This window comes from Lepisma saccharinum, chromosome 1 (genome assembly GCF_977018435.1).
Source record: "Lepisma saccharinum chromosome 1, izLepSacc3.1, whole genome shotgun sequence".
NCBI classification, from domain to species: Eukaryota; Metazoa; Arthropoda; class Insecta; order Zygentoma; family Lepismatidae; genus Lepisma; species Lepisma saccharinum.
In genome coordinates this window covers 198,157,600-198,175,912 of record NC_139229.1, presented here as the reverse complement: position 1 = coordinate 198,175,912, position 18,313 = coordinate 198,157,600, and the positions used below count along the sequence as shown (strand labels likewise).

General features: G+C 38.2%; 1 protein-coding gene across 1 annotated transcript in view; it reads left to right on the top strand.

Annotated features, from left to right (window-relative positions):
• The first annotated feature begins 5,045 nt into the window (after window positions 1–5,045).
• The window catches only part of LOC145991162 (uncharacterized), a 30,791-nt gene continuing 17,523 nt past the window's right edge, over window positions 5,046–18,313 (top strand). The window contains exons 1-3 of the mRNA XM_083126995.1: window positions 5,046–5,180; window positions 10,943–11,104; window positions 15,599–15,769. Of these exons, the coding sequence (XP_082983121.1) occupies window positions 5,109–5,180; window positions 10,943–11,104; window positions 15,599–15,769 (405 nt within the window). The 5' untranslated portion in view covers window positions 5,046–5,108. The remainder of the gene's footprint in view (window positions 5,181–10,942; window positions 11,105–15,598; window positions 15,770–18,313) is intronic.

The window sequence follows — 18,313 nt, the reverse complement described above, 5'->3', positions numbered from 1 at the left end:
CTTAATATTTTCCCGTGCCCTGGGAGCCATTATGCATATACCAATATACAATCTCATGTTGCTCATTCTCAATTTGTATTGAGATAAATATATTCTTATGACTATTAAATTAATGTCCTATGGTTGAATCTGGCACGAGCGTGTGAAGTGTCGTGGGAAAAAGGGAGAGGTTGAAGCAGTTCGTAGAAAAGCGAGTATGAAAAGTTATTTTCATGGTGATATTCCTCTAGTTCTACATAAGCAGTAGATATAATTTTATACGTAAGTGCGCATGTAGACCTGTAGTTCGTAATAGGTGAAAAAAAAGTTTACGATAGCATCTGCACCAAATGTAAAATCGGCCGAAGTGCTACCACGTGACGATCGTACCAGACAACGAAGAGTCTTCCAGTACCGGGCAAAGACAATTTGAAAACTAATCACACAGAAAGATGTTGCTGGGCTTGTTTGCCTTCTCTTCCATCTATAGAATGGAATTTGCACAGCCAGCTCTATGTTTTTCGGTCTTCTTTCCAGGACCCACGGGTATTTGTCGATTTGGATTTCCTCCCCTCTGAGAACTAGTGCGGACGATGTTTCTTCAACGCCAGTGCCGAATGATCTCTCAGTCTCCACATCAAAACACACAGCACAGAACAATAGTAACTTCACAGCCTCTGAACAAGGATCCTCGTACACTAATATGTGAAGAAGAAAACCCACAAGAGACGAAATGAAGGAGAGATGAAGGACATTGGAAAGATGAATCGAGGAAACATCACGCACTTCTACAAGGGAGCAAAAGGGGATGAAGACTACATGCCACCTAAAAAGAAGACAAAACACCTGAACTTCAGGTCCGATCAGAGAGAAACAACGGAATTTATCATTTGTAGCAATATTTTCAATGAAGAATGGGTGCAATGTCTCTCGTGTTCTGGTTGGGCCCACGTCCAATGTGCATCTTGTATTTTACTTGCGAACATTGCAATAATGATGCTAAACTGTAGGCAAGTGCCTTCCGACTGCTTTTAGGTGGTCGGTGATTTTAAATTTATGATTTCGATTTATCTACAAGCTAACACATTGCCTGTCCGGTACTGGACGACAATTTTTGTTATTCTTCAAATATAATTTAATTTTGTTTGCAATCTCATTTGTACTTTGGTTCCCATTTTTCACCAGTGATTCCCTGTTCTTAATAAAGAATGTCTTGAAGTACCATACTCTTGTTTTCAACTTAAGGGTGGGAAATAACCTTTTGCAAGAGATCCGCAGTAAAAAGTAACAACAATTAAGAAATTATGGTAATACCAAATGTTTACTGCGACAATTGTGCTTACAAAAACAAATTTAAAAGTTAGTATGTCCGTAGTTTGCTTCTATCACAGCACGAAGACGATCAGGGTAGGAGCTCAGAAGATTCGCAAACAAGTCCGTATTCCATTCCATGGCACGGAGGACTTGTTCCAGATGTGCTAGGAGTGTTCCCCGGGAATAGCAATCATTGTACTACCCTTTCTTCCAATTGTCAGTTACCCAACGTTCACTTCGATGCAGTTTCTTCGCGACCCATTTGCGGTTGATGAATGCTGCTCCACCTTCCATTGCTTCTCGAAACGCATTGGCTCTTATCCGATCGACAACTCTCTGCTCCTCACTGTCACACAATAGATTCGCCATCTTGGAATTTATTCCTGAAACACAGAAAAAAAACCTACTTTAACACACCACAATTCAAATGACTCCATGTTAACACAGTTTTCCTGCAGACCCCTAGCAAAAGGTTATTTCCCACCCTGTACATTCCGCCTACTCATTTCCTAATTTTATCCAATAAACTTAGGGTGTCTGGTACCCAAAATATCTGAGACCACTAAACAGGCGTTCAACTCCAGCACACATGTTAAATGTAATTGCTAGTGATGATGACGATGGAACAGCAGGTTGGAATCTTAGCCAGAAACACCACATCGCTCAAAGCCAACATTACGAACAGGAACATGTTCAAAAATTATTGTGATATTTACTAGCGTATAAAGAAAGCATGCGGCAACGCTGCACATCACTTAGCCACAACACATTGCAGGAAAGAAGAAAAAACATATGTTAACACTGGTATATACTTACAAAGATAAGAAGAAAGCTGGAAGATTCAAAGCGCTGGATCTAACAAGAAGAAATTTGATCTCTAGTACAGATATGTTTTCTACCCATTCTTGCAGATTTTGTTCCATTCCAAGATGGGGACTGGATTCAGTGTCTGTCAGACCTGTAGTAAATGGTATCATGAGCGTTGTGCAAATTATATTGTGAGTTGGTGTTTTTAAGTTCACTTTATGCACAGTAACGCTAATCGGGACTGAACCTAAATCTTAAATTGGGATTCGAACCACTACGTACCTCCACCGGGTATCGAACCCGGGACCCCTTCATTACAAGGCGACGATAAATGCTATTGTGAGAAATCAATTTGTGTGGCATATGTCAGGTTCCACCGTTTAAATGTGCCTCCCCGATAGCGCAGTGGTAGCCCCATCTTTTTGTAATCAAGGGGTCCCGGGTTCTATCCCCGGTTGAGGCACACAGTGGTTAGGATTCTACTTTAAACTGTAGGTCCAGTCCCGATTAGCCTTTCTGTGCATAAAGTGGACTTTAAACACCAATTCAATCAATCCACCGTTTAAATGTAGCACCTGCTTTATTTTTCAGCCGTCACATGTTACAATTAGACTTCGGATTTTAGGTTTTAAACCTATTTTTTCCTGTATAAGTAAATAAGAAATAATAAGTTACATCAACGTTTCATTAAAAAATGAAACAACTGGTGAAGTTTTATAGTGCCTAAAATAACCTATTTTGCTTGTTAGAACCAATTTTATGTTTATGCGCCTAAATCAAACAATTTGTTTTTGGATTTTTATAGATTTTTCAGGTTTTCATGATTTTTATATCACGCATAGGTATTTGCTCGGTTTGATACTGAGGAAAATTAATAGACTAACGTGTTTGGAACATACTTTCAGTCAATTTCCCTCCCTTCTAAATGCTAAAGCTAAACAAAGCAAATTGTCTGGCGCCATTGTTAGCTTACCTGCACAGTTCAAAGTACAAACTTGTTATCCGTGTGGTCTTACTCACTTTCGCGTCAGTTCGATACTGTCTGGCATTCACGCCTTGCAAAGTAACGTTTCAGCATTCAAATTTGCACCACTGACTATGTTTTTGTTGAAAGATCATTTTCAGCATTTAAGATGATCCACAAAGACAAAAGGCAGAGCTTCACTGTGGATAACATGAAAAAGAATGATATTTATTCAGGGTAGCCACTCTAGGATAAAATTCAACTATAATTCCCGGTTTTGAAGGCGAAATTCAAGAGTACAAGCAAATGATTTTCAACCTTACGTATTACCGCCTCTCACCAACAACACACATACAAACAAATATATTAACAATTTAAAGGGTCTATACGATTTCTACGTATCCAAAAATTCTAATTCAATTATACGGTATACATATTTAAAATATTGAATTTAAGGTGCAGAGTTTACATTGGCCATTTTTCATACTCAGACTAAAAATACATCTATAAGCAAAAGTCACAAACGTGAAAACTTGCCTCAGGGCATTAATAAATATGTATAAATTCAATGGGACCTGAATTAATAAAAAGGTGGATTTTTTCACGTAATGGAGCAAAATTCAAGCAGAATTCCCTGAATTCAACGAATTCCCGGTGAGTTGTCACCAAGGTATTGTGCAGCAAATTATTCATACCTAATTGATTCTTCAAATCAACAAAGTAACTTTTGCTAACAACACAACTATAGTATTACAATAATTTGTGGATAATTTTGAGAATGATGTATGCAAATAAAAAAAATTGTTAAAAAAATTAATAATTGGTTGTTAATATACTTAATAAGATTTCTTACAGATCTCTTTAACGATTATACCTAATCAGGATTTTTGAACCGTTTTAATTTTTTTTTGGAAGCTACTTCAGGATTTTTGGATGTTTAGAACCTATTTTGGGATTTTTAGAGCCTATTTTAGTAACCTAAAAGCAGACTTTTTAGAACCTAAAAATCAAGTTACACTGCAATTACACTGATCGCTGACGCAGTGTTAGTCATCAGTTTTACCCATACTTTCGAGACAAAACCGATCAACTGCAATGGCTAACATTTTTTTTAGATTGTACTAATGACTTCTAGCATATATGATACTGTAAACAGAGGTATAAGGGGCGACCTTTTCCAAAGACATCCTAATGTCTACCTCCCTTCCATGTAGTACACCCTGATCTGCATTTTGCAGATTAAAGAGGCTCTGGCGTCTGTCCTCACAGCCAGTATAATCCTCTGCAGGACTCGCGTTATGTTTTGTCCATGTGTGTTTGTGGTTATCCCTTAATCCATTTCATCTTATATCACCATTAATCATCATCTTCGCGATTAGCCAAAAGTGGCAGAAAGGCGAAGTGAAATGAATGAATCAAAATTAAAAAGAAAAAAAGGATACTGTCAAAATGTAGTAGGAACTTCAATTATCATTTTGGTATAGCTTTGTATTACCATCATTATCAGATAGTTAAAAAAACTGCTGTATAGGAAAAATTGATCTTTAATGTTCTGGTCTATAATACGTAAGTATACAAAAACCAGGATTCTACACAAGATTTTTCATGCACGTACTCATAACGGTGATCGCAAGATTGTGAAAATAGATACAAGCATTTTCATGCGTGTACGAACTCTTTCCACGAAACTTGAATTTCCATTTTCATCAATACTATTAAACATCCGGAATGCGTGACAGGTTATGAGTGATAATACGCATTGTACGCACCTTAAATAGGGCAGGCAGAGGTAAATAATGAAATAATTTTCAGGTTTCCTCTTCTTTAACAGTTCGATTCATTCTCTACACATCCGGGTGCTAAGTCCGAATCTCACTCTGTAATAAATAAAAAGATTTTCAATATTACTGGTAATAAATACATACATACAAAGAATAACTTCCTGTCCTGAAGAACACGGCACGTTATTAATTCGAAAATTCTCCGGCGGGTATCACCATTCAATTTATCGGAAATTTATTTTTGGCTTCTTAGTTGTGTGACCATGGAACTGTACTTCTTCATTCTAGGGCTCCTCCTGCACATCAGCTATGCTCCTGTGTATGCCGAAGAAAAAGTGAGTACTTGCTGAGATTGATTATAAATTGTGGGTACACAATCAAAAACAAAGATTATGATTTATTTTAGGAATTGTTTGGAACCTTTACTTAATTCTCTCTCTCACGCACACACGCACACGCACTCATATTTTGAAGTTAGAACTTGTGAACTGGGCAGCGATACGTACCCGCCATTGTATTATTTGATGATTTGATGTTGACGTACTGACAACCATGTCCTCAAATTAATTCAAAGTCAGATATGATTTGTTTGTTTGCTTGTACGATTGTGTTTTACGCACAGATAGGATAATTGAGACTGGACCTACAATTTAACGTGGGATCCGAAACACTATGTGCCTCCAAAAGACGTATGTGTGTGTGTGTGTGTGTGGGGGGGGGGTGTTTGTGTGTGTGTGTGTGTGTGTGTGTGTGTGTATATATATATATCTTTAATTCAACAATTCTGTAGCAATTACAGTATATATATGAAAACATTCCCCTGTATAAGTATCAATTTTATAAGTTAATACAGGCCTAAATGTTATTTCGATTCTTAAAAACTTTCACAAATCCTCCCCTTGTGATAAGAGTGTTTTCTGATAGGTCTTCACTCACCAATTCTATTGAAGACGGTATGTGTTGAACAGGACTTGGCCATTATAGGGAAGTTAGGTCACCTTCAAAACTGCTTTAGCTTATTCCAAAGCTAATTCCAAATCAACGCCGCCCTGCATCCATCGCAGGCGTCCGCTTATCCTCGTTCATTCCCAATACTGAAGCCTTTCCCAGTATCCCCAGCCCCCACAAATACCACAACAACAAACCATATATACGATATACGAGGGTCGTTCAAGTCAATCGGGGACCTTTTTTTTAAAAAATAAATAAATAGAAGAACAAGTTTCAAAGTGTGGTAACTGGATTTATTTTTCCACACAACCTCCTGCTACAGTTATACACATATCCCAGCGTTTAACTAACGCCTGGAATGCTTCGACACAGAAAGATTTATCATTACGGCGGAACCATTGTAGGACAGCATTCTTCACTTCATCATCAGTGTTGAAATGTTTTCCTCCAAGGAATTCCTTCAGGGGTCCAAACAGGTGAAAATTACTTGGCGCTAAGTCAGGACTATAGAGGGTGTGGTAATATCTTCCATCCGATTTCCTTGAATGTTTGGAATGTGCGTTAAGCGGTATGCGGTCGTGCATTGTCTTGCAAAAAGAGAACACCCTTTGTGATGAAACCCGGACGTTTCTTCCGTAAACTCTTATGCACATAACGCAGAACACGGCAGTAATACTCACTGTTGATAGTATAGTATTGATACGTGCAATTTCACAACAGGTTATGCAACGATTGTCCAGGATCAGCTGCTCCACGCGCTGAATGTTCCCAGGAATGACTGGCGTGGGCTGTGATCCACCACGACCGGGATCGTCATTAATAAAGATACGGCCATCTTTGAAGCGCTTTCACCATTCAAATGTCTTACTGCGACAGAGTGTCTCATCACCGTACTAAGCTTGAAGTCTTCGGTAAATTTCAGCAGGTTTTCTGTCCTCGTTCACTAAAAACTTCATCACAACACTCTGTTCCATGTACACGTTCACGCTGTTGTCCGCTATCTTGAATAACGGTCTATGCAGAAGCGCGGGAAATGAGCGCCGCTTACCAGTAACAGTACACAGTTGCCAGTTCCTACTGCATACAAAACCTCCAGCCTAGGCGTCTATTTAAACCTGAATAAAGAAGTCCCCGATTGATTCAACTATCCTGCAAAAAAAAGGAACCTGGATCACCTGGACATAAAGTCCGAATTAGATAAACAAATTGTGCCCCCACATTTCACCAACCATTACATTCCTGATGCATCCCGCAGACCAATCTTCTCCGATGCTCACATCCCTGGAAACCCATATCTCCCCTATCAAGGCTAGTACTGAAACCATGCCAGTATTAAATATATATATATATATATTAAAACTTCACAAAAATAAAAAAATCATCTAAATGCTTATCACCCACTAATACACCAACTCCTGTACTTCCTACACTATCTATACCAAATACCTAATAACGTAGCACAAACTATTGTAAACCAACCTGTTTCTGAAACTGAAGAAATGGATTGGTATCTTTGTTTGTTGATAAGTGTGTGTATAAGTTCCCAGAACAAAAATATATCATCCCTCGCAAAGCATGCAGAAATGTATTCATAGCCCATCAAAGACGTCCTGATAATAATACGGGATGACGACGAGTAAAGATCTCTGCCAGACATCTTGTATAGTTCCCTGGAGAGGTGGTATGCTTCAGTTGTGAGCAAGCATGTAGTTAAATTGGTTGCAATATATATGTGACGAAGCGATAAAAAGGGGCCATCATTGTTTGCCCATGAACGTAAAGTGAATGAAGTGGACCAGTTTGTAGATGTGTCATGGCGGACTGTTCAAAGCAGCGGTGTAGTTTGCAGCAATACCGAATAGGCGTTGTAACAATAAGCTGGAGAAGATGCTCAGTCGTTCTGTTGGACGCCAACTTGTTGTCAAACCCTACAGGAATTACACGAGATAGTCAACGAAGGTCCTCTCTTACCAATTTCCGAAGACATATTGAGAAGGGAACTTTATGCGATGGACGTTTGGAGAGGAGTACCGTGGAAGAGGCTCCTGCTAACAATTGTTTACAAAACAACCCGAGAACATAACAGAAACCCCTCCGGCTTGAGGCACAACCTGCAGCACAGTCCCGATAAAGGGCTTCATTATAACTTCGATTCACTCGTCACCTCACATCGGTACAAACAAAACTAGATTCATTGGGTCATATTACACGTTTGACGTTCTGGTGTCACCGAGCTCATCAGAGCAGCAGCAATACCATGAAGAAGGAAATGCATTCATCAAGCGCACTGTGACAGGTGATGAGAGCTTCGTTCATCGCTTCACTCCCGAATTCAATAGAACATCGTTGGAGTGGAGGCATCCGAGTTCTTCCGTGCGAAAGACATCCAGGACGATTCCATCGGCAGGGAAGGTGCTTGTCATCGTCTTCTGGGACAACGGGTATTCTGCTCATTGACTTTCTGGAACAAAGAGGCACGAATACTGTTGCCCGGTATTGTCAGAACTTGGAGCGGCTGTAATTGGCAATTCGACACAAGCGCACTGGCCTACTCTCAGATGGTGTCATCCAACTCGACGACAATGCTCGCCCCAACACGGCCGCACAAACACCAGCCAAGATTGCGCAATTGGGGTGGGAACGGCTACAGCATACACCTTACAGCACTGATTTAGCGCCTAGCGATTTCAATCTTTTCCCGCACATGAACGCTGGATCCGCGTCATCGAACTGATTCGGAAGTCCAGGCCGCAGTAACACAGTGTTGCAAGGCCTCAAACTGGACTTTCTTGCACAGGGCTTCGATAAGCTGGTGCAGCGTTGGGAAAAATGCTTCAATGCGATTACGTTGAAAAGTAGTACAGGTGTACTTATCTAGATATGTAGAGTTTCCATGTATATATTACCAAATAAAAATATTACAACATAGGGAAACTTATTTATTGAACGACCCTAGTAATATTTTGTTACAAAATGAAATCGTGTTGAAAGTTATACATTGGGCCCATTACAGAAGAGGTCCAAACGAGAACTTGGGGGGTGGGGGCTGAAATTAAACTTGAAAGTACCTTTATGCAAATTATTTTACATTTCAGTGTGAGAGGCCTCCCCGATGGCGCAGTGGTAGCGTCGTCGCCTTGTAATCAATGCGTCCCGGGTTCGATACCCGGTGGAGGCACATAGTGGTTCGGATCCCATTTGAAACTGTAGGTCCAGTCCCGATTAGCCTTACTGTGCATAAAGTGGACTTAAAGCACCAAATCAATCACTCAATCAATTTCAGTGTGAATCTGAATCCATCATAGTAACAAATAGCGTTTCACAAAAGTTCTACAGTATATGTTAAATTATTTGTTCTCATGTAGGCATTTCTAATTTACAACTTGGATTCAGTGTTTTTTAAAGTTTCTCTTATTTACGTATAAACAAAATGCGGGGTTCGAATCCGGTTGTCAACAGGCAGGGATGTTATTTATATCATAGCAGAAATTTGTGGTTCAAATCTGTTTGGCACCAGGCATGGATGTTATTTACATAAAAACAAATTGAAAGTAAACATACCAAAATACCCCGACATAGGAGATGCAATGTTTTAGATTTTTAACGGCCCAGAGAATTCGGCCAACGGATAAGAACGTTTACATTTCTTATTCGTTGGTCTTCATTTACAAGCCAACTCTAATTAGATTGTTGCAAATAAAATACATCAGGACACCAGTTGTTATACGTAACACTAGAAATTTAATTCATGTTGTGAACATACTTACAGGACATCTCATCCCAATACACGCTCAGCTTCCCAACAAGCGATGCTCGCTTGTTGCATACCCAGATGACACTGTTAGAAAAAATTGACTAGCGCTGACCGCAACATAGCCGCGGAGTAGCGCATGTTAACTTCGAAGCACCTAATCGAATTAACGTTAAGTTCAATGAACGAAGACTGTTTCAATGTGCGTCCTTCGGAGCATTTGAAATGGACTGTCTGTTTTCTAGAGGGAGAAGACGACTTTTCTTACTTGCCGATCGAAGCACTGCACGGAAAACTGTCTAAGCGAAACTTTTCTCGACTGGAGAGTAGAAGCGTTGTATGAGAACTGTCTCTGAAGTGTCTTGTAATTCCGGTCGATGTACACGAACTATCTTGAACGCCGTCCTTCACCCTCAGTTTCTCTTGCATCTTCCTGCTCCGGGGAGGGATTGTCCTCCGTTCCTATTGGTCCTTGAATTTTAACCACACCCACATGTTTACACTGCGTTCCCAGCATCACTTGACGACCTCCTGGCCGTGATAAATTAAAAGTATTTGGTTTAATTTTAATTTAGACTTGCTGTAAATTGTTATGGGTACTTCACTGTTGACGTTGGAGTTTGGTTTATCACCTTCTCAGTTGTTGTAATGTTCCGTACGTGACGACAAATTTCCTACAGCTTTTAGAGCGAAGTAAGAGTTCAGGATTCCAATTTGTCTGCTGTCGCCAATGCGTCAGGAGATATAGACTCGCTGACACCACTCTGGAAATTATGAAGTCTGCTCTGGTCTTCTTGCGTGCCCTTGATGCTGTTTTGTTTACCTCTGGACAGCTGCATTCCCTCTTGAGAACAGGGGATCGTTGTTCTTTTAAGTCCACATGGAAGAGTCAAGGCCGTGTTCCGCCGGAAAGTGTTGCGACCTTTAAACATTAAATTTTCTGGAAAGTCCTAGCTAAGAGCACTCCCTTGCCCTCAGTTTTATATTTCAGTCAGCAATCATCTGCAGAGTATGAATTTATGTTGACAAGAGCGAAATGTATACTGGTTGAAGATTAGAGTTCAGTCCGGAGTGGGGATGCTGATAAATCTTACGCCTGCCCGGTCTCGTGGGAGAGAATGCTGGTTCATTAGAGAGACGTGTCATTTCTTAGAGAGCAAAAAGATCTCGGGGAAGTTTAACCAAGACCGATGGTAATTGGAAATTGGTAATTCGTACATCGGTTATATACGTTGAAAACACTGTAGAGCAAATTAGGTAGATTTTATGGTGCAATCACCGTAAAGTTACGGCAGTGTTTTGCAGTGTGTGCTTATAGTTTACTTTGTACATAATACAACATGAAAGGAGAAACTCTTTGTGTGAATCTAAGTGTATTTCTTTTTCTCTTTGCAGGATGGGAAAGTAGTAGTCGAAATTCAGGAATTTACGCCTTGCGATAATAACACCGATTACAAAATAATTTTTGGGCGAACTGAATTGTGGAGAGTAGATGAGTATCTACTCGAGATCAGCTGTGTCATAGAGGTTTTAACTGAATTCAGCGCTGGAATATCGGTAAGATGTATTACTTTAATTATAATTTCAGATTCAGATTTACAATGTCCACTACGTAGGGAACTGATAAGTAAATACATAGGCATTGCATAATGGTCTCTTGAACGACTACGAGGAATTCTGCTTCTTTCAGATTGAGAAAGTAAGATCTCACATTTTCGCTCCAACATTTGTTAGATATCCATCTACGTGCCTCCTGCATCCACCTGGAGAAAGAGAATAAATTACAATACAGATGGCACCATTTTTTCACGTAGTAACTGGAGCTTTGAAAGAATGGTTGGAATTAAACAACTCTAACTTGCACTTAATGCACAACTTTCCTCATTTCTTACGAGCTAACCAACTAACTATCTTTTACTTTTCTTAAACCCAAAGGTTTATGCCTGCAGCAAGATCAATCCAATCTTTTTCATCCTTACCGATTTTCTTTAGGTTCACCTCAACGTTATCTCTCCATCTTGGCCTTCCTATAGAGGTCTCTTACCATCAGGTTTCCCAAGAAGAATCCTGCAAATTCTTCTTTCGCCTCCTATTCGTGCCATACGGCCTGCCCACCTAAGTCTTCTTCATTCAATTATTCTAATAATGTCTGTTCAGGAATACAAATTGTGTAGTTCTACATTACGTACGCTTCTCCACTCACCTGTCTCCTCATCCCTTTTGGGTCCAAATATTTTCCTAAGGATTTTATTTTCAAATACTATTAATTTACATTCTATTTTAATTTCTTACAAGAGAATGGTAATTTCTCAAAATGTAAAATCGAAAATCCTGCTTGTATCTAGAAAATTAGAGTAATATTACAAGATACGTTCTGATATTAGCACACATGCGGCGCAAATAAGTATATGCACGTTCTCAAGGGGATCGAAATGATCAGTAGCTACATATGTAGTGATCACCCAGTGTGTTTCCAATCCAAATTAGACTCAGACAGGCTAATCGTGACTGGACCTAGAGTCTAGAGTAGAATCCGAACCGATGTGCAATGTCCTCCACCGAAGATCGAACCAGTGAATCCTTGATTATAAGAAGCACCAGTACGCCATGTAAAGTGCTAGTAAAGAAAGCAAGTTAGGAAGCATTGGCTTGTAGCAAGACGAAGGAAAAGAATGAGAGTTGTCCATCGATGAGAACGAACGGTAAATATCAAAGATGGGAACGATGGATGCCACTTGCAGCAACAAACTTATAACTTCTCACGCTATGAGAACAGGGAGAATATCTACAGAACAGAGGATACATCAAAGACAGGATGAAATTCTCACGGATAAGAACAGACGATTTCTCACTGCGTGGCAGTGGCGTATTCTGAGGCTTTGACCTGGTTTACCGCAACAATTCTTATTTATTGCATAGGGGAAGGAATGGTAAAGTGGCCACTGTAAGGTTTGATGAATTCCTATCTTACCTTTTTAATCAGCAAAGTTATAGAAACACAGACCAATAGTAAGTATAATAACTTTACTTCCAATTTCTATTTTTTTTAAATTCTCGTTGATGTACACGTTACTTTTTTTTAAAAAAAATACGAAGTGGCTACTTTGCCCGCCTAGGTTGGGTAAAATTTCCAGCCCCTTCCCATTTTACCTGCATTGGTAAATGAACAAATCATATTGATTCAGAGTATGTATTTAATCAACACAAGCTGAAGTAATACACATTATGAATAAGTATTATGTTTTTTAAGTCTTATCTTAAGTATGAAATCATTACAAGATAAAGTAAATAGTAATTCATAATCAATAGTCTATCAATAAAGGATTAGGCTTAGGCCTATTTGCAAAATTCGCACTCAAACTCATCTTCTTCGTCACAACAGGCGCACTCTTCATGTGCCCACTTCTTACATTTTAAACATCTGATCCATCCTTCTTTGCCTTTCGAGTCTATCTGTTTCGTGGCCACTTTGCCCGGAATGACGCCATTACAAAAACTGTGGTCTAACGTCTAACCTACATGACTTAGCGTTTTCAAACACACATCACTTAAAAGGTTATTTCACGCTTATCAAACAGCACAAGAGCATATAATTATAACACTTACTATTAGTATTTAGCTATAATCAACACTTTGTACAACTTAGCTAAAATCAGACTTGCAAAAAAACAATGAAATAAGTTCACATCTACAAAAGTGCAGCCTCCCGCTTCAAAGTCACAAACAACACTGACAGCATCCGTGGCGGAAGCGCTATACAGCGAAGTAAACTCACATGGCCACTTTGCCCACACTGGCCACTTTACCCTTCCTTTCCCTATATTTATTACCCACCCCATGTACCTAGGCACACAGATTAATTAAATATAAGGGAAGTATTGCCAAACACTTAAGCTTTGATAGTGAATTATGGCATTATTTGAAAACATTTTAGACACTACACTACATAGATTCCAAGGAGACCTTAAATATTCTCCTTAAGTTCAATTCGGTGACAATGTTCCCACACTATTTGTTTTACACAAGAAAGAAAGAAAAAGACACAGCAGCATGTTTGGCATTGCCAACATTTTTCGAGCTAATGCCGGACATGGTGTTCGTCATTACATCTAGTTACTATCGTATAAAACCCCTACAGGGTTTTTTGGATCGAATCTAGGCTGTGCCAGCCTAGAGCAACTCGCCTCTACGAGAGGTGCCGTTTATGTGGAAGGGGACTCACTTCTGTGAAATAAGAAGTTTTGGACAAGATCTAGCTCTGTATTGGATATACAGAATTAGATGAGTTTAGATATCCAGTTCTCGATATCCAAAGCATGTCCAATGGATATCTAGAATTTGAAATCCCTAAATGAATATGTAATGGATGTCCAATGGACATTCTGGATATCCCTAGAAGATTTGAGCTGTATGGGTAAGTTCTTCAAACAGTTTACTAAAATTCTAGTTTAAGCTTGTTTTAATAGTTTGCATAATATAATGAGCAATTTCCCATATATTTAAGCTAAATGTATAAATATATATGAAAAAAGGTAGTTTAAACCAGCGGTTTAACATGGAGAATAGGCCAATGCTGCGTAAACGTTTCCATCATTGAAACATAACGAAGGATTTCTCTGAAGAGAAACATAAGATATCTCACAGATTGACACAGAATATTACTAACGATTAGGAACAGAATTTCTCACGGATAGAAGATGTAAGATTTCTGACGGATAGAAACATTATATTACTAACGATGAGGAACAAAATGTCTGATGGATAGAAACAGAATATTACTAACGATTAGGAACAGAATTTCTCACGGATAGAAGATTTCTGACGGATAGAAACAGAATATTACTAAAGCTAAGGAACAGAATTTCTGATGGATAGAAGATGGAAGATTTCTGACGGATAGAAACAGAATATTACTAACTGTTAGGAACACAATTTCTCACGGATAGAAGATTTCTGAGGAATAGAAACAGAATATTGCTAACGCTTAGGAAAAGAATTTCTCACGGATAAATATTTATGACAGATAGAATCAGAATATTACTAACGATTAGGAACAGAATTTCTCACGGATAGAAGATTTCTGACGGATAGAAACAGAATATTACTAAAACTTATGAACTGGATCTCTAACGGATATAATCAGAATATTACTAACGATTAGGAACAGAATTTCTCACGGATAAAATCACAAGGTTTCTGACTGCATGGTACTGAAGGATTGATCGATTGATTTTTTATATTTATTTCGTCCACTTTCTCGCACTTTCTGCTACTCGCGAAGATGAGGATGAATGGTAATAAGATGACAGAATACAACATAATTTCAGAAGATGATTATACTTAGCTGCAAGTCCGGACGCCATAACCTTGTTACTTTTCAAAATGCAGTCCATACCCTGCAGGGTATACTACGTGGAAGAGATGTTGACATTTGGGTGTCTTCACAAAGGATCACCCCTTTACAGAACGTGGAATAAGAATATAGAATTTTACAGATTTCAAGGGAAGATTTCTCTTGGGTGGACACAAGGAATTTACCTTCTGTGGCATGTGGAAATAGCTATCAGTATCAACAAATACATAAACAAATAATTTGCTATTTTGTGACGTACGTCACGGACACTGCAGGCTTGTAAAGATTCCATGGAAAGTCAATGTATTCATTACAAGCCGGCACTGTCCGTGACGTACAGATTTACTCAGAAAAGCAACATCATTAAGACAGGGTTTTATTTATTAAAAAGATGTATTTCTCTATATTGTCGTCGCCTTGTAATCAAGGGGTCCCGGGTTCGATATCTGCTGGAGTCACATACTGGTTCGGATCTCACTTTAAACTGTAGGTCGATTCGCGATTAGCCTCACTGGACTAAAAACACCAACTCAATCAATCAATCTATATTGTGCGTAAATGAGTAAGAATTTCCTGACCAAAAGGTAATATGAGGTTGAAATATATTTTGGGCCAAACGTAAAGAAAATAAATACATAGTTGCATGTGAAAGTCAAGGTGAAGGAAGCCATTAAAATTTACTATTCTTCTTTTCTCAGTCTATAATGAAGTTTCAAAGATGCCCGATTGGCGACCGGGACAACTGTGAAAAAGTCCCTGAATCAGGAATGGATTCTGTGTGTAAATATCTTTTCAGAGAGGATGCAGTGTGGAAATTACTACTGGAAAATGCAAAAGGTCTTGACAAACAGGAATGTCCAATTTCCCCGGTAAGAATTGCATTAGAACTTAGACTCCATTTTGCAGAAAGCTTATTATATTAATGCAGTGATGGAAGGTCAATAGCCCAAACATCCCTAGCGACAAGGGTAAATTTTGATCCTTTCTAGGGATGTTTTGACCCTTTTCCAATAACAAATAATGGCCACATTAGCAAAAAAAAAAAAAAAAAAAAAAAAAAAAAAAAAAAAATCCTAGATATAAATTTGCTCAATGGAGACACATTTAAGTCTTGTTTCCATGTTAGAGAAACACTAAAGCTGTTGACCATGGTTGCATTTATTCGTACAAATTGGTTCTTACTGTTAGTCTGAAGAAGATTCTTATATAGGGTGGAAACGTTACGTGTAAAGTGTTTTCTTATGTAAATAAACACTGCCGTGGTCAAAAGCTTTAGCGTTTTCTTATAAATCTGTTCGGGAAATAAGTAAATTTCCATACTTACAAAGTCATGAGTAGTGTATATTAGGGGTTTCAAAGTAGTACTTAGTAGGTATGGTCTTTTTTTACCAATTGAATATCACTTTTTGACATATTTTGACAATTTTTTGTCGATGTTTTAGCGTTTAGCGATGTTTTAGTACAAATTTTCACTATACTCATTTTTCCCCCACTCGTACTTGGTAGGTATATCATGATGTTACGTGATACAACTTAACCTATCTTTTTTTTACGATTATTTAATTTTTTTACGACCCTAAGTGATATAACTTAACCTATCATTTTTTTTATTTATGTACTGTTTGAACGTTATTATTTGAGGATCATATTTTGTAGGTATTTTTTTTTTATCAATCGAATATAAGTTTTTGACATATTTTTGACAATTTTTTGTCGATGTTATAGCGTTTAGCGATGTTTTAGTACAAATTTTCACTGCACTCATTTTTTTTTCTATTTGTACTTGGTAGGTATATCACGATGTTACGTGATATAACTTAACCTATCTTTTTTTTTACGATTTTTTTAATTTTGTTTAGGATCCTAAGTGATATAACTTAACCTATCATTTTTTTTATTTACGCACCGAACTAACCTACAAGGGGGAGTCCGTTTGTTTTAATATTTCAGTATTATAAGGTTTTCACAAATTTTATATAACCTAAAATGTGTTGGATGTTGATTTTTAGTATGTGGCAATTTTTTATGAATTTAAAACTGTTCCGTCACCCTTTCGTTCTTCACGTCGTGGACGAAGGACTTCTCTGCAATCAGGATGACGCTGCATAGGGTATCCTCGGGCAAGGCATCGTGGAACTCGCAAACACCCACTCTACAAAAATTCTACTATATGATCTTTCACTGGCTAAGCTAACCTACAAATAGGAATTGGCAGCACTGACTTATAAACCCACTGGGTCTTCTTGACATGTTTTTTCATGATGTGTTGCCAGGCTATTGCGCATCTTGGCGTATACAATGTATATATTTTGAGAGGGGGGGTTATAGTTTTTTATGCTGTACGAATACTAAAAACTTGACAGTGACAACCAACAGAGTAAATAAACCTACATGCAGAAACTAACAACACTAGTTTCTGACAGTGAATTTGAAATAAAATATTAAACAAAAATACATGAGTAAGCACTGTGATTACAAATAATACCAGTGTTATGCCCCCCCCCCCCCAACTCCAACTGGACAACTGGGGAAAATAATTGTACAACAATTTGTACCTAATTGTACAATACTTGTACCTAATTGTACAACATATACACAGACATAAAAAATAGAGCCTTCTCGTAACTTACTTCATGCACAATTTATATGATTTTACAACTGTGAAAAGAAAGCATATGTGTTCTGTATGCACATATTCATTCTTATTTTTCGAAGTTGAATGGAAGCACGTGTTTTTTACGCTCTCGTAAAACTGACCTTGCCCCAGTGATTTTAAATTGCATCCATCCGGTTTTTTTTCCTGTGCTATTTCCGCATGCACGCAACATTCGCTTTCAATAGTTTAATGAAATACAGAAGGAGTGTTAGTTTAGCAGGCTCCGAGTTTTACAATTTATTAAATTAAACAATAATTTATGTAAGAATATACTTGTACTTACCGAACACAAAATAATAAAAGCACATGTGAATTTTTGCGTGCGTTCATGTTATATGACGGCTGAGTAAAAAATAATGTTGACTCCCCGAAAGATAAAAGTTCCCGGTTCGACATCAGATGCATGCAAATTTTATGTTTTGCTCTCCAAAATCTTGATTTGTGCTATTTGTCATACAGCAGAGGAGAAGAGGGGAGAGGGGAGGGGAGGAGGTACTATTAGCGCCATCTATTAGCAAACAATAAAAATAAAAAAGTAGGGGGTCAAACTTTTTCAACACCCAAAAATTTTAAACGTCCTCGTTTAGTAATACGATCAGCAGAAGACGTTTAAAAGAGTACTCTTAGTCGAGAAAGCTAATTGCTAGGGCCCATATATTGCTAAAATGTTCTTTGATTTACATATTTCTCATACCGCCATATGTTGTTCTAGTTGACTTCTTCCAAAAAAATGCTAATTAGCGAGAGTTAATTAAGC